Source organism: Ahaetulla prasina, chromosome 2, assembly GCF_028640845.1.
Source record: "Ahaetulla prasina isolate Xishuangbanna chromosome 2, ASM2864084v1, whole genome shotgun sequence".
In the NCBI taxonomy this organism is placed as follows: Eukaryota; Metazoa; Chordata; class Lepidosauria; order Squamata; family Colubridae; genus Ahaetulla; species Ahaetulla prasina.
In genome coordinates this window covers 185,474,641-185,493,819 of record NC_080540.1, presented here as the reverse complement: position 1 = coordinate 185,493,819, position 19,179 = coordinate 185,474,641, and the positions used below count along the sequence as shown (strand labels likewise).

General features: G+C 44.5%; 1 protein-coding gene across 13 annotated transcripts in view; it reads right to left on the bottom strand.

The window, feature by feature from the left end:
- Positions 1 to 19,179, bottom strand: part of DNM2 (dynamin 2) — a 210,011-nt gene that overhangs the window by 29,201 nt on the left and 161,631 nt on the right. For all 13 annotated transcript variants that reach the window (XM_058166776.1, XM_058166775.1, XM_058166779.1 and 10 more), the window contains one exon: positions 2,961 to 3,074. In XM_058166776.1, the coding sequence (XP_058022759.1) occupies positions 2,961 to 3,074 (114 nt within the window). The remainder of the gene's footprint in view (positions 1 to 2,960; positions 3,075 to 19,179) is intronic.

The window sequence follows — 19,179 nt, the reverse complement described above, 5'->3', positions numbered from 1 at the left end:
AGCATACTTGCTAAGGGTGATGCCTGTCTTGACAGGAAGATAAAAGATACTTCATCTGAGTCTAGCTAATTTGGAAGGCATCTTCCGGGCAAAATAATTCAAGAAATGTAAGCACATGTCTAAGTTTAGGAGTTAGGAGATGTATCAGAGAAGAATATATTGTACTGTGACTAGTTTCTTGAAATTAAATGTCACAGACTGTACTATTCACTAAAGAAAGCTGGCTAGTATCAAAGAAAAGTCAGGATGATGATCTTTTAAAAAAAAGCTACACGCTTCTTGTAAGATTTGCATAATACAAATGGGAAAATCATACAAAAGTAGGCAACTGGAACTGGAAAAAACATTTCAATAAGCAAATCCTGTCAATAGAACATAAAGAACTTACCAATGACCTGCTATTTTAATTTGCCCTTCTTTTACTTACTTTGCCACTTTTCACTATATACTACAGAGAGTGTTGGCCCAGTATCAACATCTGATTACTTCAAGATTTTCAGAATTCAATTTTACTCATGTGTGCAGGAAGGGAGGTCATTATAACAAGCCACTTAAATATTTGCAATTACTTGTTTCCCTGTTTTTAATGTAGGAAGCAACAATTGTTCTTTTCTTACATATATTATGTCATAGACTCTTCTTAAAAACACCCAACTAGATATAAATATACATATTCCCTTTGCTGTACAAATTCAATATATTATCATCTCTTCCAATGGTATTTCCACAGTAGCCCAATGGATTAGATTGGGCTAAGATTGTGACCTAGACATAAATTAACTTAAGTCTTATATATTTATAGTTTAACTATCAGGGTGAAATTCACTTACCTTCCCTACTGGTTCTTTGGACATGGCTTGGTGGGATGTCATGTGACTGGATGGGTGTGGCCACCTCGACACCACTCACGTCAAGGGGCGACTCACTCAGCCCCTCCTCTCCTTGTCCACGAATGGCAGGAAAACGGGGAGGGGAATTTTCCTGCCTACCATCCTTCCCTCAATCTATGCTGAGCTAGAGGAATGGATGATAGGCAGGAAAATCCCCTTCCCCTTTTTCCTCCCTTTCACGAAAATGGATCCATTCCTAGCTGTCAGTGTTGCAAACCTGGGATACGCTGAAGGCTCGGAATGTCTCTGCTTCAGCACAGAATAACTTTTGCTCATTTCTTTCTGGGCATGGCGCTTCTGCCTGTTAGGCCACTTCCTGAAGCTGGCAGCTCCGCAGCAAGCCACTTTGCTTTACCCTTCTTTTTCCTCATGGGAGGCTTGTGTGGTAGCACCAGCAGAAGGTGGAGGCAGAGGCATGGGGGAGGCAGAGGCATGGGGGAGGCAGAGGTGATCCCAATGCCCCAGCTCCTTCGTCCCACTGTCTCTTGGCTTGCTACAGCTGCACCGAACAAGCACCAGCACAGGGTATCTGGAGTGCCTGCCTCCCCTGTGCCGGTGCCATTGCGTAAGCCTCCCACGACCCTCCCAAAGAGGGAAAAAGCAAAGCAGCTGGCCGCAGAGCTGCTGGCTTCAGGGAAGCGGCCCAACAAGCAGAAGCGCTGTACCCAGAAAGAGAAGAGCAAATGCGGTATTTGTGCTGCCCCAAGGAGCCAGGGAGCTGCAGAGGCGAAGGCAAACTCCAGGGCAACAGCGGCACTTTGGGAGGGAGGGTGTGTTGTGTCTCCGGCCCCTGGGCCAGGCCTCCTGGAGTCGGATGACTCGGAGAGTGAGGAGGAGGAGCTGGCAAGGCCTCCTTCCCCCCTGGATCTTCCTCCTCCCTGGCACTGTCTCAGATTCCAGCTGCAGGCCAGGAGGAGGAGGAGGAGCTGATAAGGCCTCTTTCCCCCGACCCCTCCTCCTCCCTGGCAACGCCCCAAGAACCAGCTGCTGAGGATCAATCTTGGCTAGATGCGAAACAGCGACACTGAGAGAAGTGTGCGCAGCAGAGGAAGGGGTGGGGCAGGCCCAGGGAGTGCTGAGTCATGGAGCCACACCCCACAGGGGATAAAAGCAGGGAGAGTGCTCCATAGGCCCTTGTGTCAGACAAAGTTACGGACTACTGGCTCTTTGACTGCTTTGGACTGAAGGCTGGGATTACTTGTGAGTGCTTTAAGATCATCCTGCAGACTCCTGGTTGCCCTGGCAACGATCTGTCGGCACGCTGCTAAGTGATAAGGACTTGGCTGGCACGTGAAGGAACGTTGCCAGAACTTTTGTTGCCAGAAGGAACCCAGCCAAGTGTAAATAAATTGCTGGCAGACTGCCTTGGCTGGTGTATTGTTTTGGGAAGGAAGGGAGGGGACAGAACAGGGTGGATGTCCCGGGACTGCACATGCACACCGCATGTGCAGCCCCAGGACATCTGCCCACGCTTCCGGAATGTCGCTGCGTTTCTCAGCCGCAGCATAGCGGCTGCGTCTCCTCTAAGGGCCACCTGCCCACCCACTGGCCAGCCTCTCCTATCATGGGCTGGATGCGGGATTGGACCTTGGAAGGCAAGTGGGCATGGGGGACCGCTGGGAAGGCCGTGTGGAAGGCAGGCAAGCATGGCAGGACTGTGTGGACGGGAGTAGGCTGCTAGCTCCTTTCCCAACGGCCCCAACATGCTTGCTTGCCTGCCTTCCATGAGGGCGGGTGGGAGCAGGGCCAATCGGGGTGATTTTTACTGGTTCGGCAAACCAATTCAAATTGTCCCTACCGGTTTGCCAGAACCAGTCCTATCGAATTTCATCCCTGCTAACTATCTAATTCCTGTATCACACTAGCATCCATTGCAAAATATTTATCAGCTGAAAATTTGAACACATGCTATATAGTTGTGCAAGGTTTACAGAATGTGTACATTAAGCTAAGTTTTATATAAAATCAAATTGACTTTGTTTCAATTGAAGAATAGAACAGAACTCTTCTGGAATAGGATAACAATTGAAAAAGACATCCCATGATATGCAGCAGATATCTATTACATACCTCTTCGTCCTTGTACCAAGACAAACTCTCTGCTGTTAAGATGAACCAATATTCCTTGGAGCCCCCTTTCATGATGCTAATATTGTTGATGGTCAGCCAGCCTCGCCGGATGACCTGGAGGAAATCAAGAAGTGGGAGATGAGAAGGGAGAAAACAGAACAGATTAACAAGCCAACTTCAAGAACAAAAGAAGAAGGGAGTTGCTTGGGAAGATTTGATGAAATGTCTTAAAATTCTAGTTTAGCTGCAGCAGGACACAGACAGAAAAGACTTTAAAGCACCTCATCTTACAGCACCATGGCCTTGGCAAATAATGAAAGTCCACTGATGATTCCATCTTTAAGCTGTCTCTGAACTGCTAGTCCACAGCAGACTGGTTTATGATAGTAATGAGAAAATAAAATAATCCCGTAAAACTAAATTGGAAGCAAACATTTGAATTTATGAAAAAATGTATCTAGAGAAATTTTAATACTGATATCAACTACAGGAAATGCTAGGTTTGTGAAGCAGACTTTGATATATGACATGACCAGAGCTCTGCAACAGGCAATCCAGAAATATCAGCTCATCCACAAGACACAGAATAACCTAATTGGAATATGTATGTATCTAGTTTGAAGCCTAAAAATCACTAACAGATATCTATATTGCAATGAATAAAAAGTGAACAGGAACTGGTTTCTTGTTTATAATCCATGATTCCAAAACTCTCTTCCCATAAACTTCTAATACATATTCAGTATGTGACTTGGACTGTTTTGGCACTAATAACTAGCACGACAATTTTGACTTGGCTAAGGAAACAATTCTGTCTAATCTTATAGACAATTCTGTCAAGAACAACAAGTAAACAGTAGACAAAACATTGGCAGTGAAACTTCACAGCATGAAACAGAGGGCAAGAGCATGTAAGATTATATCTGAAATCAGAGCTCACATACACAAAATCTCTGAAAAAAATGAAAGCAGTAGTCAGAATATATTGGCAACAATGCTTTATCTCGAAATCACCTCTTTAAAAAAGCTATTCATAATATACAAAGTAGCCATAGTCAGCAGCCACAACTCAGGACACAGAATATGCATCCATCATTCCCTACTTATAGTCCACTGATTCCAGAATTTCAATAAACTCTGTTCCCATTAAGGACTTCCAAAAAATATTCAGCATGTGACTTATGCTGGTTTGGCACTAGTAGCTAAAGGGGGAAATTTGACTTGGCTAAGGAAACAACTCTTGCTACACCAATCATACAGATGGCTCTCACAAGAACAATTTACAACTCTGGAAGATAATCTTCTGTTTCAGAAGCCAACCAGACAGTCTATTAAATTGATTCAAAAACAATAAATCTTATATTCTTTTTATTTTTAGCACTTTCACTCTCTTGCTTTTTAGTAATAACCCAATTTCAATTATTAATTAAGAAAAATAGCATAACCTTAGAATTATTTTTATTGTTTTTTTTTTTTTTTTATTCAAAAAGTTTTTATTGGTCAAAAAAGGTTTATACAAATACATATCAGGTATGGTAAATTTTCATTTTTCTTATCCAAAATAAGAATTTTACTCAAATTTTTTAACACATACAACAGCCATATGGCAAGCAGGTGACACGAAGTAGCTAAGTTTACAAATCTTAAATACGTAATAAAGAAGGGTCAAGAATAAACAGAATATCGTACAAAAGAGAATAAGGAAAACCAACACAATCCCAAATATCTTTATCACTTCCTAGTTTTGGATCTCAGAACTCTGGGTTCAGCCTGACCCAACTCCAGGGCCGCAACAGCGGCAGCCGCCTCCGCCCCATGGTCTATAACCTCCCCTTCTTCAATTCCTGGGTCATCTGATTCCAGGAGGGCTTTGTGTTCCTCCACGTAGGCCGTAGCCTCCGCAATTGTACTAATTTTTTTCGTAATGCCCTCCCGGAAAATCATCAATCCCTCTGGCATCAGCCATCTGAAGCCCACTCCCTTCTGGTACAATTTGCTTGACAAAAGTAATATTTCTTTCTCATTTCACGTACCTGTCTGGGAATCTGCCTCAGAATGGCTATCTCCTGCCCCTGTAAATCAGTGCCCCACTCCTATGTTTTCTAAGAATTTCATCTCGTCTCTCTTCTCACAAATTTGACATGAACCTCTCTGGGAACTGCATGCGTGCGTGCATATTGTGAATTAACTCTATAAACTCGATCCACATCCCAATTCATGAAATCAACACCTCTCCCAAGAAATTCTCCCAACAATTTAGTCACAACATCTCTCAAATCTTCTTGGTCCATTTCTTCCAAATTTTGAAACCTAAGGAAATAAGACATTTTATCCATCTGTAGTCCAAGCACAGCATTGCCTGTCGTCTCCTCTCTTTTCTGCACTGCCCGCATCTCACCCTCCAGACCTTCCACTTTCTGCTTGTTTTCTGCTGAGACTTGTTGAGTATCCTTTAAATCCTTTTGGATAGTCACAATTTCTACTCTTATTTCCGTTTGGCCTCTTTGCAAATCATCCAATTTCTTGTCCATATTAGATAACTTTTCCAAAATTCTCTCCATCTCTCCAGCAGTTGGTCTCTGACCTTTTGCCATTTGAAAAAAAAAATACAAAATCCTCAGGCAAGCACAGTATCCTTGTAATTTCCTCCGGATCCACCAGGGGGCACTCACAGGAGCAACGAGTCCAGAGTACAGTTAGTCAACCAGGAAGCCGAAGGGAAGTGATGTCATCAAGATTCTCATAGTGAAGGCGGAAGCTGGACTCCACCACTGTTCCCCAGAGGAGGGGCCTCAAACCTCCCTCCTAAATTTCTCCATCACCTCTTCTCTCCAGAGCTCCACAAAACCGGTAATCTTCTTATTTTAAGTTCTCTCTCTCCAGAATGACTCGTGCTCCTTCCAACCGCAGGGGAGAAAACCCCCGCACCGGAGCACTCCACTCACGTTTACGATATCCCTTCCTTCTCCATTCCTCAATTCTTCTCCGTTCCCTGTTCACCACCAGGCTGCTGCAGTTATAAATCCAAAGCCCCGGTGTCACCGGGCACAGCGGCCCAGGCGACGACCAAAGTAATGGCCGTGGCCCGTGGCCTCCAAACCCCGCCGAGCCTAGGACGCGCCAGCATCGGTCCCCACAGTCCTGTATGTCGGCTGGGAGACCCCTGGCGAGCCGTCCGTGCGGCAGGTGTCCTTTTCGGAACACCTGGCCCCTGAGGGCCTCGGCGGCGGCCGGATTCGGGCGCTGGAGGCAGGAGAAGCCTCCAGACGACCGTTGCCGCTGGACACCGGAAGTCGTCTCCAGAATTATTTTTATTGTTATTAATATGCTGCTCAACTGCAAACTGCTAACTACAACAGAATACCACATATAACCCTGAGTTGCAGAAATAAAGTCAGGAAAGCTAAGGCTCAGAATGAACTAAGACTTGCAACAAATGTCAAAAATAATTTTTAAAAGTTTCAAAATGTAAAAAAAAAGCAAGAAAAAAGTCACTAATGGGAAAAGATGTCAAGGAGGTGATGAGCAGTAGGGAGAAAGCAGAACCGCTTAATTCATTCTTTACATGTCTTTACACAAAAGGAAAAAAACTATAGCCTATCAAAAGTAATACCATAAAAGAAAAATTAGGAATATGTCAAAATAGGCAAGACAATTGTAAGACAATTCTAGATGAATTCAAATTAGCAGGACCAGATACATCCCAGAGTTCTGAAGGAGCTGGCAGATATGACCTTGGAACCACAGAAAGATATCATTCAAAGATCCTACAGCACCAGAGAACTACCAGAGGACTGGAAAAGAGCTGATCTGGTTTTCATGTTCAAAAAAGGGAGAAAATTGATTCAGGAAACCTACAGTCCAATCAGCCTGATAAATACCTGGGAAAATGCTGGAAAAGATGTTTACTAGTTATTAAGCTAAAGATTACTAGTTATTAAGGAAAAGATGATCAAGCAACAGATTTGTATTTGTTTTAGTATCATAATTTCTTTACCTTTGTATATTATAGGTTCCTGTCTTGTTTGTTTATATATTTCATCTCTCATTGCTCTTTTAATAAACTTTATATGTACCTCTCTCGCCTTTCTATGTGTTCTTGCATATTTTGTATATACTCGGTAAGCTTGATCCAACTCTCTTCTTATTTCTAGTTTATCTTTTCCTAAGGCTTCTGACAGTATCTCTGCCATTTTCTCTTCCAAGTCTTCATCCTTTTCTTCTGGAATATTTTGGAATCTTAAAAATAACAAAGCTTTTTCCATTTCCAGATGCGCAATTGACTCACTTAACTCACTATTTAATTGTAGGGCTTTCTGCTCCTTCTTTTCTATTTTATTGTCAACTTGCTCTATTTTAGCTTCGACTTTTTGAATTCTTTGTTCATTTTCCCAACCAATCAGAACACACCTTCACCAAATCAGAACACAGCCAAGCTCCCAACCAATCAGTTCAAACCCCCACTAGCAGTTAAAAGGAAGAAACAGCTGCCACCACACATTGCTCCTAGAAGCATGAAGCTGTAAACACCAGCCTGAAGATGACAAATGAGACTTCGTCGAAACGTTGCCAAGACACTTCCAATTTTATTTGGGAGCAAACCCAAATAACCAAAGACCTACACACGCACACGCACACACGCACACACACACACACATATATATAAAATTCTTAATCACCCTACATAATACATATATTTATACAGTTCTATTTTTTTATACTCCTCTTAATTTCTTAAATTACATCTGACAATATTTCTTTGTTCAACGTTGATATAAATATATAAGGTTATCAATATAAATCTGGTATTATTCCAGTTAATCCAATGATCAACTTAATTCAGTTCAATAATTCTTTCAGTTCCTTTCGGTTTATCATCTGTACCTTTTTTAAAAAAAAAAACCAAGGTGTTACAATATTAGATCAGTCCTATTTCCAATTTCCTCTTCAGACTCAGTTTTTAATATATCCACAATTCCACCAGACGGCTCCTCTTATTTCTTCTTCTGCTTCTTCTCCTCTTTTTGTTTCTCGGTGGGAGTGGCCTTCCTCCTCCTTCATCGGCAGAGCCAAGAGAAAGAAGGAGGTAGTGTGGGGGAAGCGCCCCCCTCCCCTGGCCAAGTGCCGAGCACAAAAGCCCAGCGGGAGAGGGGCTGGCTGGCCTGGCAGAAGCACCCCCATTTGCAAGTTGGATGGTGGAAAGTGATGGCTGGGGTCATGGGAGGGGAAGGCAGCGGAGGTGTCAGGGCTGCTCCCCCCCCCCCTCCTCAGCAAACCAGGCCTGGAGGAGCATGGAGAGTTGACGGCTGAGCACCAGAGGTGTGCCCCAACACGCATTTCCAGTGCACGCTCCTGTCCCAAAGTAGCATTGAGTGGGAGGTAGGGGGAAGGGAGCAGTGAGCAGTAGGAAGGGTAGGGGGGCTTCTAGAAGGAGAAGCCCGGGAAAAGCCTGGCTGGCTTTCCTTTAGGCATGGGGCAGGGGGAAGACCCAATCAAAGTCCAATTTCCCCCAATAAATGGGGAAAATAAAGGCCTGGTGGTCGAGTTCAAAAAGGGGGGTGGGGTCTGATCATTGGATCAATGATCATCATTGGAGAGGAATTCAGTTGAAATCTGAGCGGGAAGCTATTCAGAGATCTGCCTGGGTCTCTAACCCTCCCCTTAAAATTCCCCCCTCCCGGCTTTCTTCCCTAGCCTCGTTTTAAAGGGAAGGGGTGCAAAGTCCTGATTATTGAAGACAGGGATGGGGAAAAGATGCCAGGATCCAGGAAAAGTGGAGTAAAAATAGGTGTAGGTGTGAGTGTGTGTATGTGTATGTAAATAACAACCCAGGATCGCTTCAGCCACAAACAAGAGCTGCTGTTATTTTTGCTGAGAGCTTCTAAGCTACACAGCATTCTTTAATAAATACTACCATAACAAACCATAATTTAAGACAGCAGCACCACCAGATGGATTCGTAACTGGCTGACCAACCGCACTCAATGTGTAGTCCTCAATGAAACTACATCCATATGGAGGGAAGCATGCAGTGAAGTACCCCAAGGCTCTGTTTTAGGCCCAGTACTCTTCAACATTTTCATCAATGACTTGGACAAGGGAATAGATGGGGAACTCATCACATTTGCAGATGACACCAAGCTGGCAGGAATAAGCCAACACCCAGAAGATAGGCTCAAGATACAGAAGGATCTTGACAGACTTGAACATTGGGCGCTATCTAACAAAATGAAATTCAACAGTGAAAAAAGTAAGGTTCTACATTTAGGCAAAAAACCCAAAATGCACAGGTACCGTATATGTGGTACCTTGCTCAACAGTAGTAACTGTGAGAGGGATCTTGGAGTCCTAGTGGACAACCATTTAGATATGAGCCAGCAGTGTGCAGCAGCTGCCAAAAAAGCCAACACAGTTCTGGGCTGCATAAACAGAGGGACAGAATCAAGAACACGTGAAGTGTTAATACCACTTTATAATGCCTTGGTAAGGCCACACTTGGAATATTGCATTCAGTTTTGGTTGCCATGATGTAAAAAAGATGTTGAGACTCTAGAAAGAGTGCAGAGAAGAGCAACAGAGATGATTCAGGGACTGGAGGCTAAAACATATGAAGAACGGTTGCAGGAACTCGGTATGTCTAGTTTAATGAAACGAAGGACTGTCAGCCTGCCGCAGATCAGTGTTTGAGAAAATAAAGACCCAACTCCATCATTTTGAAGAAATTGGTAATTTATACCAAACAAGTCAGTATGCAGTACAAGCTAAGCTGGAACTGGAAGTAAATCAAAACCACAGAGTCATATTCTCTCCTGAACCCTCCCCCTACTAGAGGTCATACAGTAATAATCCAATGTCGTCTTCCTTCTTGGCCACGTGTAGTTTCACTTCCGATATTCTCCCTCTGCCAATCTTCTGGATGGAATGTGAAGGAAGCTGCTGCCGTTCACGCACCAAAACAGTTCCAACGTCTGTTTAAAAAGGCTGTCTCCCTCTCCCACACATGCAATGTCAGCCGAATGCTGGAAACAGTGAAAACCTCCCCCCTCCTCCATAAATCATGTAAGACACTCAGTAGAGCAAACTTTTAACAAGGTAATAAAACAGTCAGATAATCTAGTAGGAGAAATAGACTTAATTAAAGCGGAGGCTGACATTCGGCCCTCCTTCGAAAAAAGGACGTTAGTCCTGGAAAAGAAAAAGAAATGTTAGGGTTTATCAGGATATTTGTTATAAAACAGTGCTAGTTTTTTGGGGGCACGAATATCTTCTTTGTTAACCCATTCAGCTTGTGATAGAGGAATGTGTTTCCAAGCTACCAAATATTGGATTTTATTTCTATATTTTCTAGAGTCTAGAATTTCCTTAATTTCAAAATGTTCTTTCCCATTTATGAGGATAGGTACAGGGGCCTTAGTAGGATTAGCTCTAAGGCAGGATGTGTGTTCAGGTTTGACCAAGCTAACGTGGAAAACTGGGTGAATTCTTCTGAGAGATTTAGGTAGTTCTAGTTGGATAGTTACTGGATTAATGATTTTCACGATGGGGAATGGCCCTACATATTTGGGTCCAAGTTTTTTCGATTTCTGAGTCGTTTGTTAATATTTAGTAGACAAATCTCCTATTTGGAATTCTCTCTCAGGAGCTCTCTTTTTATCTGCTTGTTTTTTGTGTGTGTGATGAGCATCGTCAATTGCTTTTCGTGTAATTTTCCATGTACTTTGCAATTGCTCAATCCATTCAGCCAATGATGGAATTGATGGTTTTTGTTCAGGGAGTTTGGGAATGGGGACAAATTCTTGACCTGAAGCCACTTTGAAAGGGGTGAATCCAGTGCTGCTATGAACAGAATTATTTTAAGCTACTTCCGCAAATGGTAGTAGGTCCGCCCAATTATCTTGTTGATAATTAATGTAACACCGTAGATATTGTTCTAGTACTGAGTTCGAGCATTCACAGCCACCATTAGTTTGAGGATGATGGGAGGAGCTTAATCCTTGGGTGGAGCCTATCAGCCGCAAAAACTCTTTCCAAAATTGAGAAGTGAATTGCACATCCCGATCTGAGATTATCCGTTTCGGAACTCCATGGAGTCTGTAGATATGTTGCACAAACAGCTTTGCCGGAGTTTTTGAAGACGGTATTTTGGAACATGGGATGAAGTGGACTTGTTTGGAGAACAGGTGTGTAACCACCCAGATCACTGTATTGCCTCCACTTTTGGGTAACTCCACTATGAAATCCATGGATATTTCTTTCCATGGGGCTTGTGGCCGGGCTACTGTTTGTAGCAAACCGGGAGGCTTTCCTGGTGGTCTTTTAGCTGATGCACAAACAGGGCACCTCACTATATAGGATTCAATGTCCTTTTTACGTCCTGGCCACCAAAATTGTCTTTTTAAGAGGTGTAAGGTTTTCACGAATCCAAAATGTCCAGCCATTTTAGCATCATGACAACGTAGAAGTATGACCTCCCTCAGACATGCAGGGACATACAACATTGCCCCTACCCAAGCTAATCCATCGCGAAGAGTGCACTCGTGCGAATGGGCTAAAAACCAGTCGTCCTTGTTCAAGGCTTCTTTGAGCAATTTTGTGAGATCTTCTGGTAATATTGGATCAGTATGTGCTTGGCTATGAGTAATTGCTAGAGCCGTTAATTGTTGCACTGGGAGTATACGGCGTGCTACTTCCTTGTGAGTACTGTTGTACTGAGGTAAACGGGAAAGGGCGTCCGCGAGAAAGTTCTTTCCTCCAGGAACGTATCGCAAAGAAAAATTAAAACAGTTAAAGTATTGGGCCCATCGAGCTTGTTTTGGTGATAGCTTTCTGGGAGCTTTTAGGGCCTCTAAGTTTTTATGATCAGTCCATACCTCGAAAGGGTGTTTGGCCCCCTCCAAGAATTGTCTCCATGTTTGGAGAGCCCAGTGCACTGCAAAAGCTTCTTTTTCCCAGATGGCCCATCTCTGCTCTGTTTCAGTGAGTTTACGAGATGTGTATACACATGGTTGTAGCTCACCTTTAGCATTGTTTTGGAGTAAAACTGCTCCGACTGCTACATCGCTAGCATCTGCTTAAACCACAAATGGGGATTCCATGTCAGGGTGCTTGAGGACCGGCTCGGCCGCAAACAATCGCTTCAACTTCTCAAAAGCGGCCTGACACTCCATTGACCACTCCAGTGGTAAGGATGGTTTGGGTTTAATATTTCCTCTTGTTTTGAGGAGACTGGTGATTGGCAGGACAATGTCAGCAAACGAGGGAAAAGTTAGCAAACCCCAGAAAGCTTTGTAACTGTTTGCGGGTGCGAGGAGGTGCCCACTCTAGTACTGCTTAGACTTTGGCAGGGTCCATCTCCAATCCGTGAGAGGAAATACGGTATCCCAGATAATCGATTTTTGATTGATGGAATTCACATTTAGACAATTTTGCATAAAGTTCAGTGGCCAGTAATTTTTTAAGTACTGCTCTTACTAGCTTCACATGCTCCTCTATGGTTTCAGTGTAGATAAGTATGTCATCAAGATAAACAAGAACCCCTTTAAACAAATGTTCATGGAGAACTTCATTTATTAGCTGCATGAAAACTGCTGGGGCCCCTTGCAACCCAAATGGTAGGACTCGGAATTGAAAGCACCAAGGGGACAATTGAACACCGTTTTCCATTCATCCCCTTCTTTTATGCGTACTCTGTAATACGCTTCTCGTAAGTCCAGTTTGGTAAAGAACTTTCCTTTGGCCAAGTGGGCAAGCATGTCTTTCATAAGAGGCATGGGGTATACATTTTCCACGCACACACAGTTCAGGTTTCTATAGTCAACTATCAAGCGGAAGGTGCCATCTTTCTTTTCCCAAAACATGACTGGGGCTGCAACCCGAGGCCTAGCTGGTTGAATGAATCCTCGCTCTAAATTTTTATCTATAAAGTTCTGTAATTCCCTCAATTCTTTCTGTGTCATGGGGTAAGATTTTGGTTTCGGGAGTTTCACCCCTGGTAGAATGTCTATTGCACAGTCTGTGGGCCTATGGGGAGGCAGCACGTCAGAGGCCTTTTTACTAAAAGCCTCTCATAGGTCCCAGTACTCTTTAGGAATTTTTTCCTCTCCCTCCAGCCGTTCAAATATCGACCCCAGTTTCTCAGGGCGATCGGGGTCAGGGGTTTTTAAAATTATCTTCTCCTTCTTTTGCGCCTTTGTGTGGAGTCGCAATACCCCTGTTCTCCAGTTTATTTTCGGGTTCCATTTTCGGAGCCACGCGAGACCCAGTACGAGAGGCTGGTCCATCCCTGGGGCCACTATGAAGTTTATGATTTCTCAGTGGTCTTCTATGGTCATCTCTAAGGGTTCTGTCACAAAGTGGGGTGGGCCTCCCCCCGCCACCAACCCATCTAGCTGGCAGAAGGCTATGGGCCTGCTCAATGTTTTTAGTCTTAGTTCCATTTTCTCCACCACCTCGGGGCTTATGATACATCGGGTACACCCAAAGTCTAAGAGAGCTAGCATTTCCCCTTGCATTCCTGAGGATGGGACGTACAGTTGTACTGGAACGGTAAGGGCCCCCCCTTTCCAACTCACCAGGAGATCCTTGTCCAATTCTGAAGATGGCTCGCTGTCATCTGACCCAGAAGGAGTCCCAAGTTCTTCCTCGATGGGAGGAGCGTTCTTGGCGTCATCCGCTCCCCTTTTTGCGACCTCTCGCGGTTTTGGTTCCACCTGCGCCGTTGGTTTTTTGCCACTAGGGGTTGCCTTTGGCGGCAGCTTCGCATGACAATCAGCCGCTCGGTGGCCTTTTCCACATCTGAAACAGCCCGTGGGTTTCTTCTTCCCACCCTCAGCTGCAACAGAAACTTTAGTCGGTTCCCTCTGGAACTGAGTTGGGGTTTGCCTCCAACCACGATCACTTCGCAGGCGGTCCTTGGCTAGGTCTATCTCCATTTCTGCTGCCAGGGTGTACCAGCCATGCAGGGTAGTCGGGGATGCTCGGGCTCTACACAATTTATATAGATCCCCGTTTAGACCGTCTTTGTATATGTCCAAAAGAGTCACTTCCGACCACCCTCTCATGAGAGGTACCAGATCGCTGAACCCTTGGTTGTAGTCAGTCACTGGTGTCCTCCCTTGTCTGATGGACCTCATGCGAATCTTGGCCTTCTGCTCTGCCAAGGGGTCCTCAAATCTCATTCTCTGGGCTGCCATAAAGTGGTGGTAGTTCCTCAGGAGAGGGGAATTTTCTTGGTACAAGGTCACGTACCAGGAAGCTTCCCTACCACTCAAGACTTGGGTCACGCTTCTCACTTTAGAGGCTTCTGACAAATAATCTTCACCCCATTCTTGCATGTGGCTGTCCACTATAGCCTGGAATAAGCCTAATTCCTTAGGGTCTCCATCAAACTTCCTGGGAATTGGGGGAATTTTAGGTTTTTCCTTCTGCGAGGTAACATTTGTGCAGTAGGGGTCCGCTGACCCCTATCCAAATCTGCAGCCCCTGGGGAACGCAGCTCAGGCTCTCATTCCTCCAGAATATCTCTGCTGTATGCTGCTCCCCCGGTGGCCATCAAAATTTCTGTTTCCACTTCTTCCCCCTCCCTCCAGGGCTTTTGGGTGGGGACCTCATACCTTTCAAGATCCCTCTGTCACTCTCTCACCTCACGATATAGTCTGACGGCTTCTGCGATTTGTAATTCATCCTTAATTAGCTGTTCCTGTTGCCAAGCAGAGAGTTTCTTTTTTTGCTTATGTCTAGTAACTCCGGATTGTAGTTCCCCCGGGTCTGGAAACTTTTTAAAATACAGTTGGGCCTTCTCCCGTCTCTCCTCTATTCAATTCAATAGAGTTGAATAACTGCAACTCTATTTGCAGTTTCTCCAGCCACTCTGCAGAAATTCCTGAGTATTTGGGAGGGTCCGATGTGGCTGCCAAGGCTGCTCCCGTCTCCTCCAGGTCATCTTCTGAGGTTGGCTTTCTCCCCAGAAAAGATTCTTTATCAGCTCCTCTGAGATAGTCCTGGGATAAGATGTCTGCCAGCTGCTCCTCATCAGCTTCGCATTCATGCTCCGACATCGTTAAGGAAAATTTTTTTTCAGTCCCTTCGTTTGTGATCTGGGATGACTGATTTTTGGGTGAGTTCCAGCTTAATGTCAGCCTGCCCCAGATCAGTGTTTGAGAAAATAAAGACTCAACTCCATCATTTTGAAGAAATTGGTAATTTATACCAAACAAGTCAGTATGCAGTACAAGCTAAGCTGGAACTGGAAGTAAATCAAAACCACAGAGTCATATTCTCTCCTGAACCCTCCCCCTACTAGAGGTCATACAGTAATAATCCAGTGTTGTATTCCTCCTCGGCCACGTGTAGTTTCACTTCCAATATTCTCCCACTGTCAATCTTCTGGATGGAATGTGAAGGAAGCTGCTGCCGTTACATTCACGCGCCAAAACAGTTCCAACGTCTGTTTAAAAAGGCTGTCTCCCTCTCCCACACATGCAATGTCAGCTGAATGCTGGAAACAGTGAAAACCTCCCCCCTTCTCCATAAATCATGTAAGACACTCAGTAGAGCAAACTTTTAACAAGGTAATAAAACAGTCAGATAATCTAGTAGGAGAAATAGACTTAATTAAAGCGAAGGCTGACAAGGACTAGGGGAGACATGATAGCAGTGTTCCAATATCTCAGGGGTTGCCACAAAGAAGACGGAGTCACATTATTCTCCAAAGCACCTGAAGGTAGAACAAGAAGCAATGGGTGGAAACTAATCAAGGAGAGAAACAACTTAGAACTAAGAAGAAATTTCCTGACAATTAGAACAATTAATCAGTGGAACAATTTGCCTGTAAAAGTTGTGAATCCTCCAACACAGGAAATTTTTAAGAAAATGTTGGATAACCATTTGTCTGAAATGGTGTAGGGTTTCCTGCCTGGGCAGGGGGTTGGACTAGAAGACCTCCAAGGTCCCTTCCAACTATGTTGTTTTGTTGTTGTTGTTGTTGTTGTTATTATTATTATTCCCTTCTAACTATGTTGTTGTTGTTGTTATTATTATTATTATTATTATGGATTAAATATGAGTTTCACAATTGTTTCTGCTTCTTGGTTTGGGGCAGAGGAAACACCACTTACTACATTTTCATTTCCATAAGAATCCGAGGTCTCTCCAGACCCGTTTAGTTTCTATCAGAGTCCCAAATCTTTTTTTTTTTTTAAAAAATAAGGATATTATCTGGGATGAGTTCGATACTGTGGCTCCCGAGGACATGGACAGGATACTGGGGAGGCTAAATGCGACCACATGTTTATTGGACCCGTGTCCCTCCTGGTTGGTACTGGCCACACGGGAGGTTACACGAGGCTGGCTTCAGGGAATTGTCAACGCTTCCTTGATTGAGGGTGTCATCCCTACCGCCTTGAAAGAGGCGGTGGTGAGGCCCCTCCTCAAGAAGCCTTTCCTGGACCCAGCTGTTTTAGCTAACTATCGTCCGGTCTCCAACCTTCGTTTTGTGGCGAAGGTTGTTGAGAGTGTGGTGGCATGACAGCTTCCCCAGTACCTGGATGAAACTGTCTATGATGATTCCAGTCCGGTTTCAGGCCTGGGTACAGCACGGAGACGGCTTTGGTCGCGTTGGTAGATGATCTCTGGAGGGCTTGGGACAGGGATCGTTCCTCTGCCCTGGTCCTATTAGATCTTTCAGCGGCTTTCGATACCATCGACCATGGTATCTTGCTGCGGCTGTTGGAGGGTTTAGGAGTAGGGGGCACCGTTCTTCGGTGGTTCTCCTCCTATCTCTCTGACCGGTCACAGACAGCGTTGGCAGCAGGGCAGAGATTGGCCGCAAGGCAGCTCATGTGCGGGGTGCCACAGGGGTCGGTTCTCTCACCTCTCCTGTTCAACATCTATATGAAGCTGCTGTGTGAGATCATTTGTGGTTTTGGGGTGCAATACCATCTGTACGCTGATGATACTCAGCTGTACATTTCCACCCCTAACCACCCCAATGAAGCCGTTGAAGTGATGTCCCGGTGTCTGGAGGCCGTGCGGGTTTGGATGGGGAAGAACAGGCTTCAACTCAACCCCTCCAAGACTGAATGGCTGTGGATGCCGGCATCCCGGTACAGCCAGCTGATGCCATCGCTGACTGTTGGGGGCGAGTTATTGGCCCCTATGGAGAGGGTTCACAACTTAGGCGTCCTCCTGGATGGACGGTTGTCTTTTGACGAGCATATGACGACCTGCGCCCCTTCCTAAACCGGAATTCCCTATGCATGGTCACACATGCCCTCGTCACTTCCTGCCTGGACTACTGTAATGCTCTCTACATGGGGCTCCCCTTGAAGAGCACCCGGAGGCTCCAGTTGGTCCAGAACGCGGCTGCGTGGGTAATAGAGGGAGCAACTCGAGGCTCCCATATAACACCTCTCCTGCGCAAGCTGCACTGGCTTCCTGTGGTCTTCCGGGTGCAATTCAAGGTGTTGGTTACCATCTTTAAAGTGCTACATGGCATAGGACCGAGTTATTTATGAGACCGCCTGCTGCCACCAATAGCCTCCCATCCACCTGTGCGCTCCCATAGGGAGCGCTCAGGGTGCCGTCAGTCAAACAATGTCGACTGGCGACCCCCAGGGGGAGGGCGTTCTCTGTGGGGGCAACTGCGCTCTGGAATGAGCTGCCTCCAGGTATAAGACAACTCCCTGACCTCTGGACCTTCCGTCGCGAATTGAAGACGATTTTGTTTAGCCGCGCAGGGCTGGCTTAAAGTAATAGTAATTTTAATAGGGATTTTTTATAGTTTTATTATTGTTTTAAAGTCTTATTTTGGCCAAATTGAATCAGTTTTTTAACAGGTTTTTAAATTTTTGGGTTATATGTATATTGTGTTTTTATCTGGCTGTAAACCGGCCTGAATCCTTCGGGAGAAGGGCGGTATAGAAATTAAATTATTATTATTATTAAAAAAATCTTACTTTGGGTTGAAATAATAAAATCAGCTTTCAAGGAAAGAGATGGGGTATGTTTTTGTGGTGGAGTGGCCTTGACAGAGAAGACAGGATAATTTTTCCAGGAAGGGAGGGAGGGAGGGAGGATGGAAAAATCAGAGGAGGGGGAAGGAAGGAAGGAAGGTGAAAACAGAGGAAGAAAGGTAAAATCAGGAGGGGGAAGGAAGGAAGGTGAAATAAAAAAAGAAAGGAAGGAAGGAAGGAAGGAAGGAAGGAAGGAAGGAAGGAAGGAAGGAAGGAAGGAAGGAAGGAAGGAAGGAAGAAATCAGAGGAGGGGCAAGGAAGGAAGGAAGGGAAGGAAATGAATAAGTTACTCTTTTATAAAGTGTAATGTATTAAAAAGCTATGATGTTCTTACTGTCGTAAAAGGACCACAAATTTTATTCAGTGAAACAGTACATGATGACTTGTTAAAAATCTTTCTTGGAAGACAGGAACATACGTCCAAGGCAAGGCCACAATTCAGTTAGATAGGAACATCCACCCAGGACAAAGGTACTAGTAAACAAGATAAGATATCTGTTCCTCCAGAGAAATTGTCATGATGACCCTTTAGAAGATGAAATGATTTAAAGAAATGACTTGGTAGAATAAGGGGGTTAGGGGGAAGTTTCTTAGATGTGGCGTGCATTGTGTCATAGTACAAAATGTGTAGCTTGAAAACTGCTTCTTGCGCTCTTTGAACTCAATTCATTTCGGAAGGGTCTAAGAGGCTGTGCTTGCAACTGCTTTTTATTTTTCTTCATTTTATCTCCAATAAACTTTGATTTTGTGAACCAGACTTGTCTATGAATTGTGAGGATTAAAATATTTAGGTATAATATCTCACAGAAGAAAGGAAAAAGAAGGAAGAAAAATGTGATGGCCCTCCAGAGGCTACTGTACTACCCTCCCATCATTCCTGATGAATAGTTGTGCTGTTAAAGAAATCCAGTGCCACCAGGGAGAAGTCAAGTTGTGAAAGAGTAATTGAAATTCCTCACATTGAAACTAAGTGGTGATAGGTCATAACAGAGGTGTGCATTCTCCCTGACGCAGTTTCTTGTTATGTGTCCTATGATGTAAATTTCAGATAAATGTATTTCTCTGCTGTCCTCTTGTTAATTCAGCGAGGTATCCCAGTGTACTGCCAGGGTTGATGGGGATCCTGCAGAAGATGCCCCAGGAACCTGTCTCATCTCTGTACCCATCAAGCATTCCATGTCCTGGTTTCTCTTCCCCACTCCCATTTG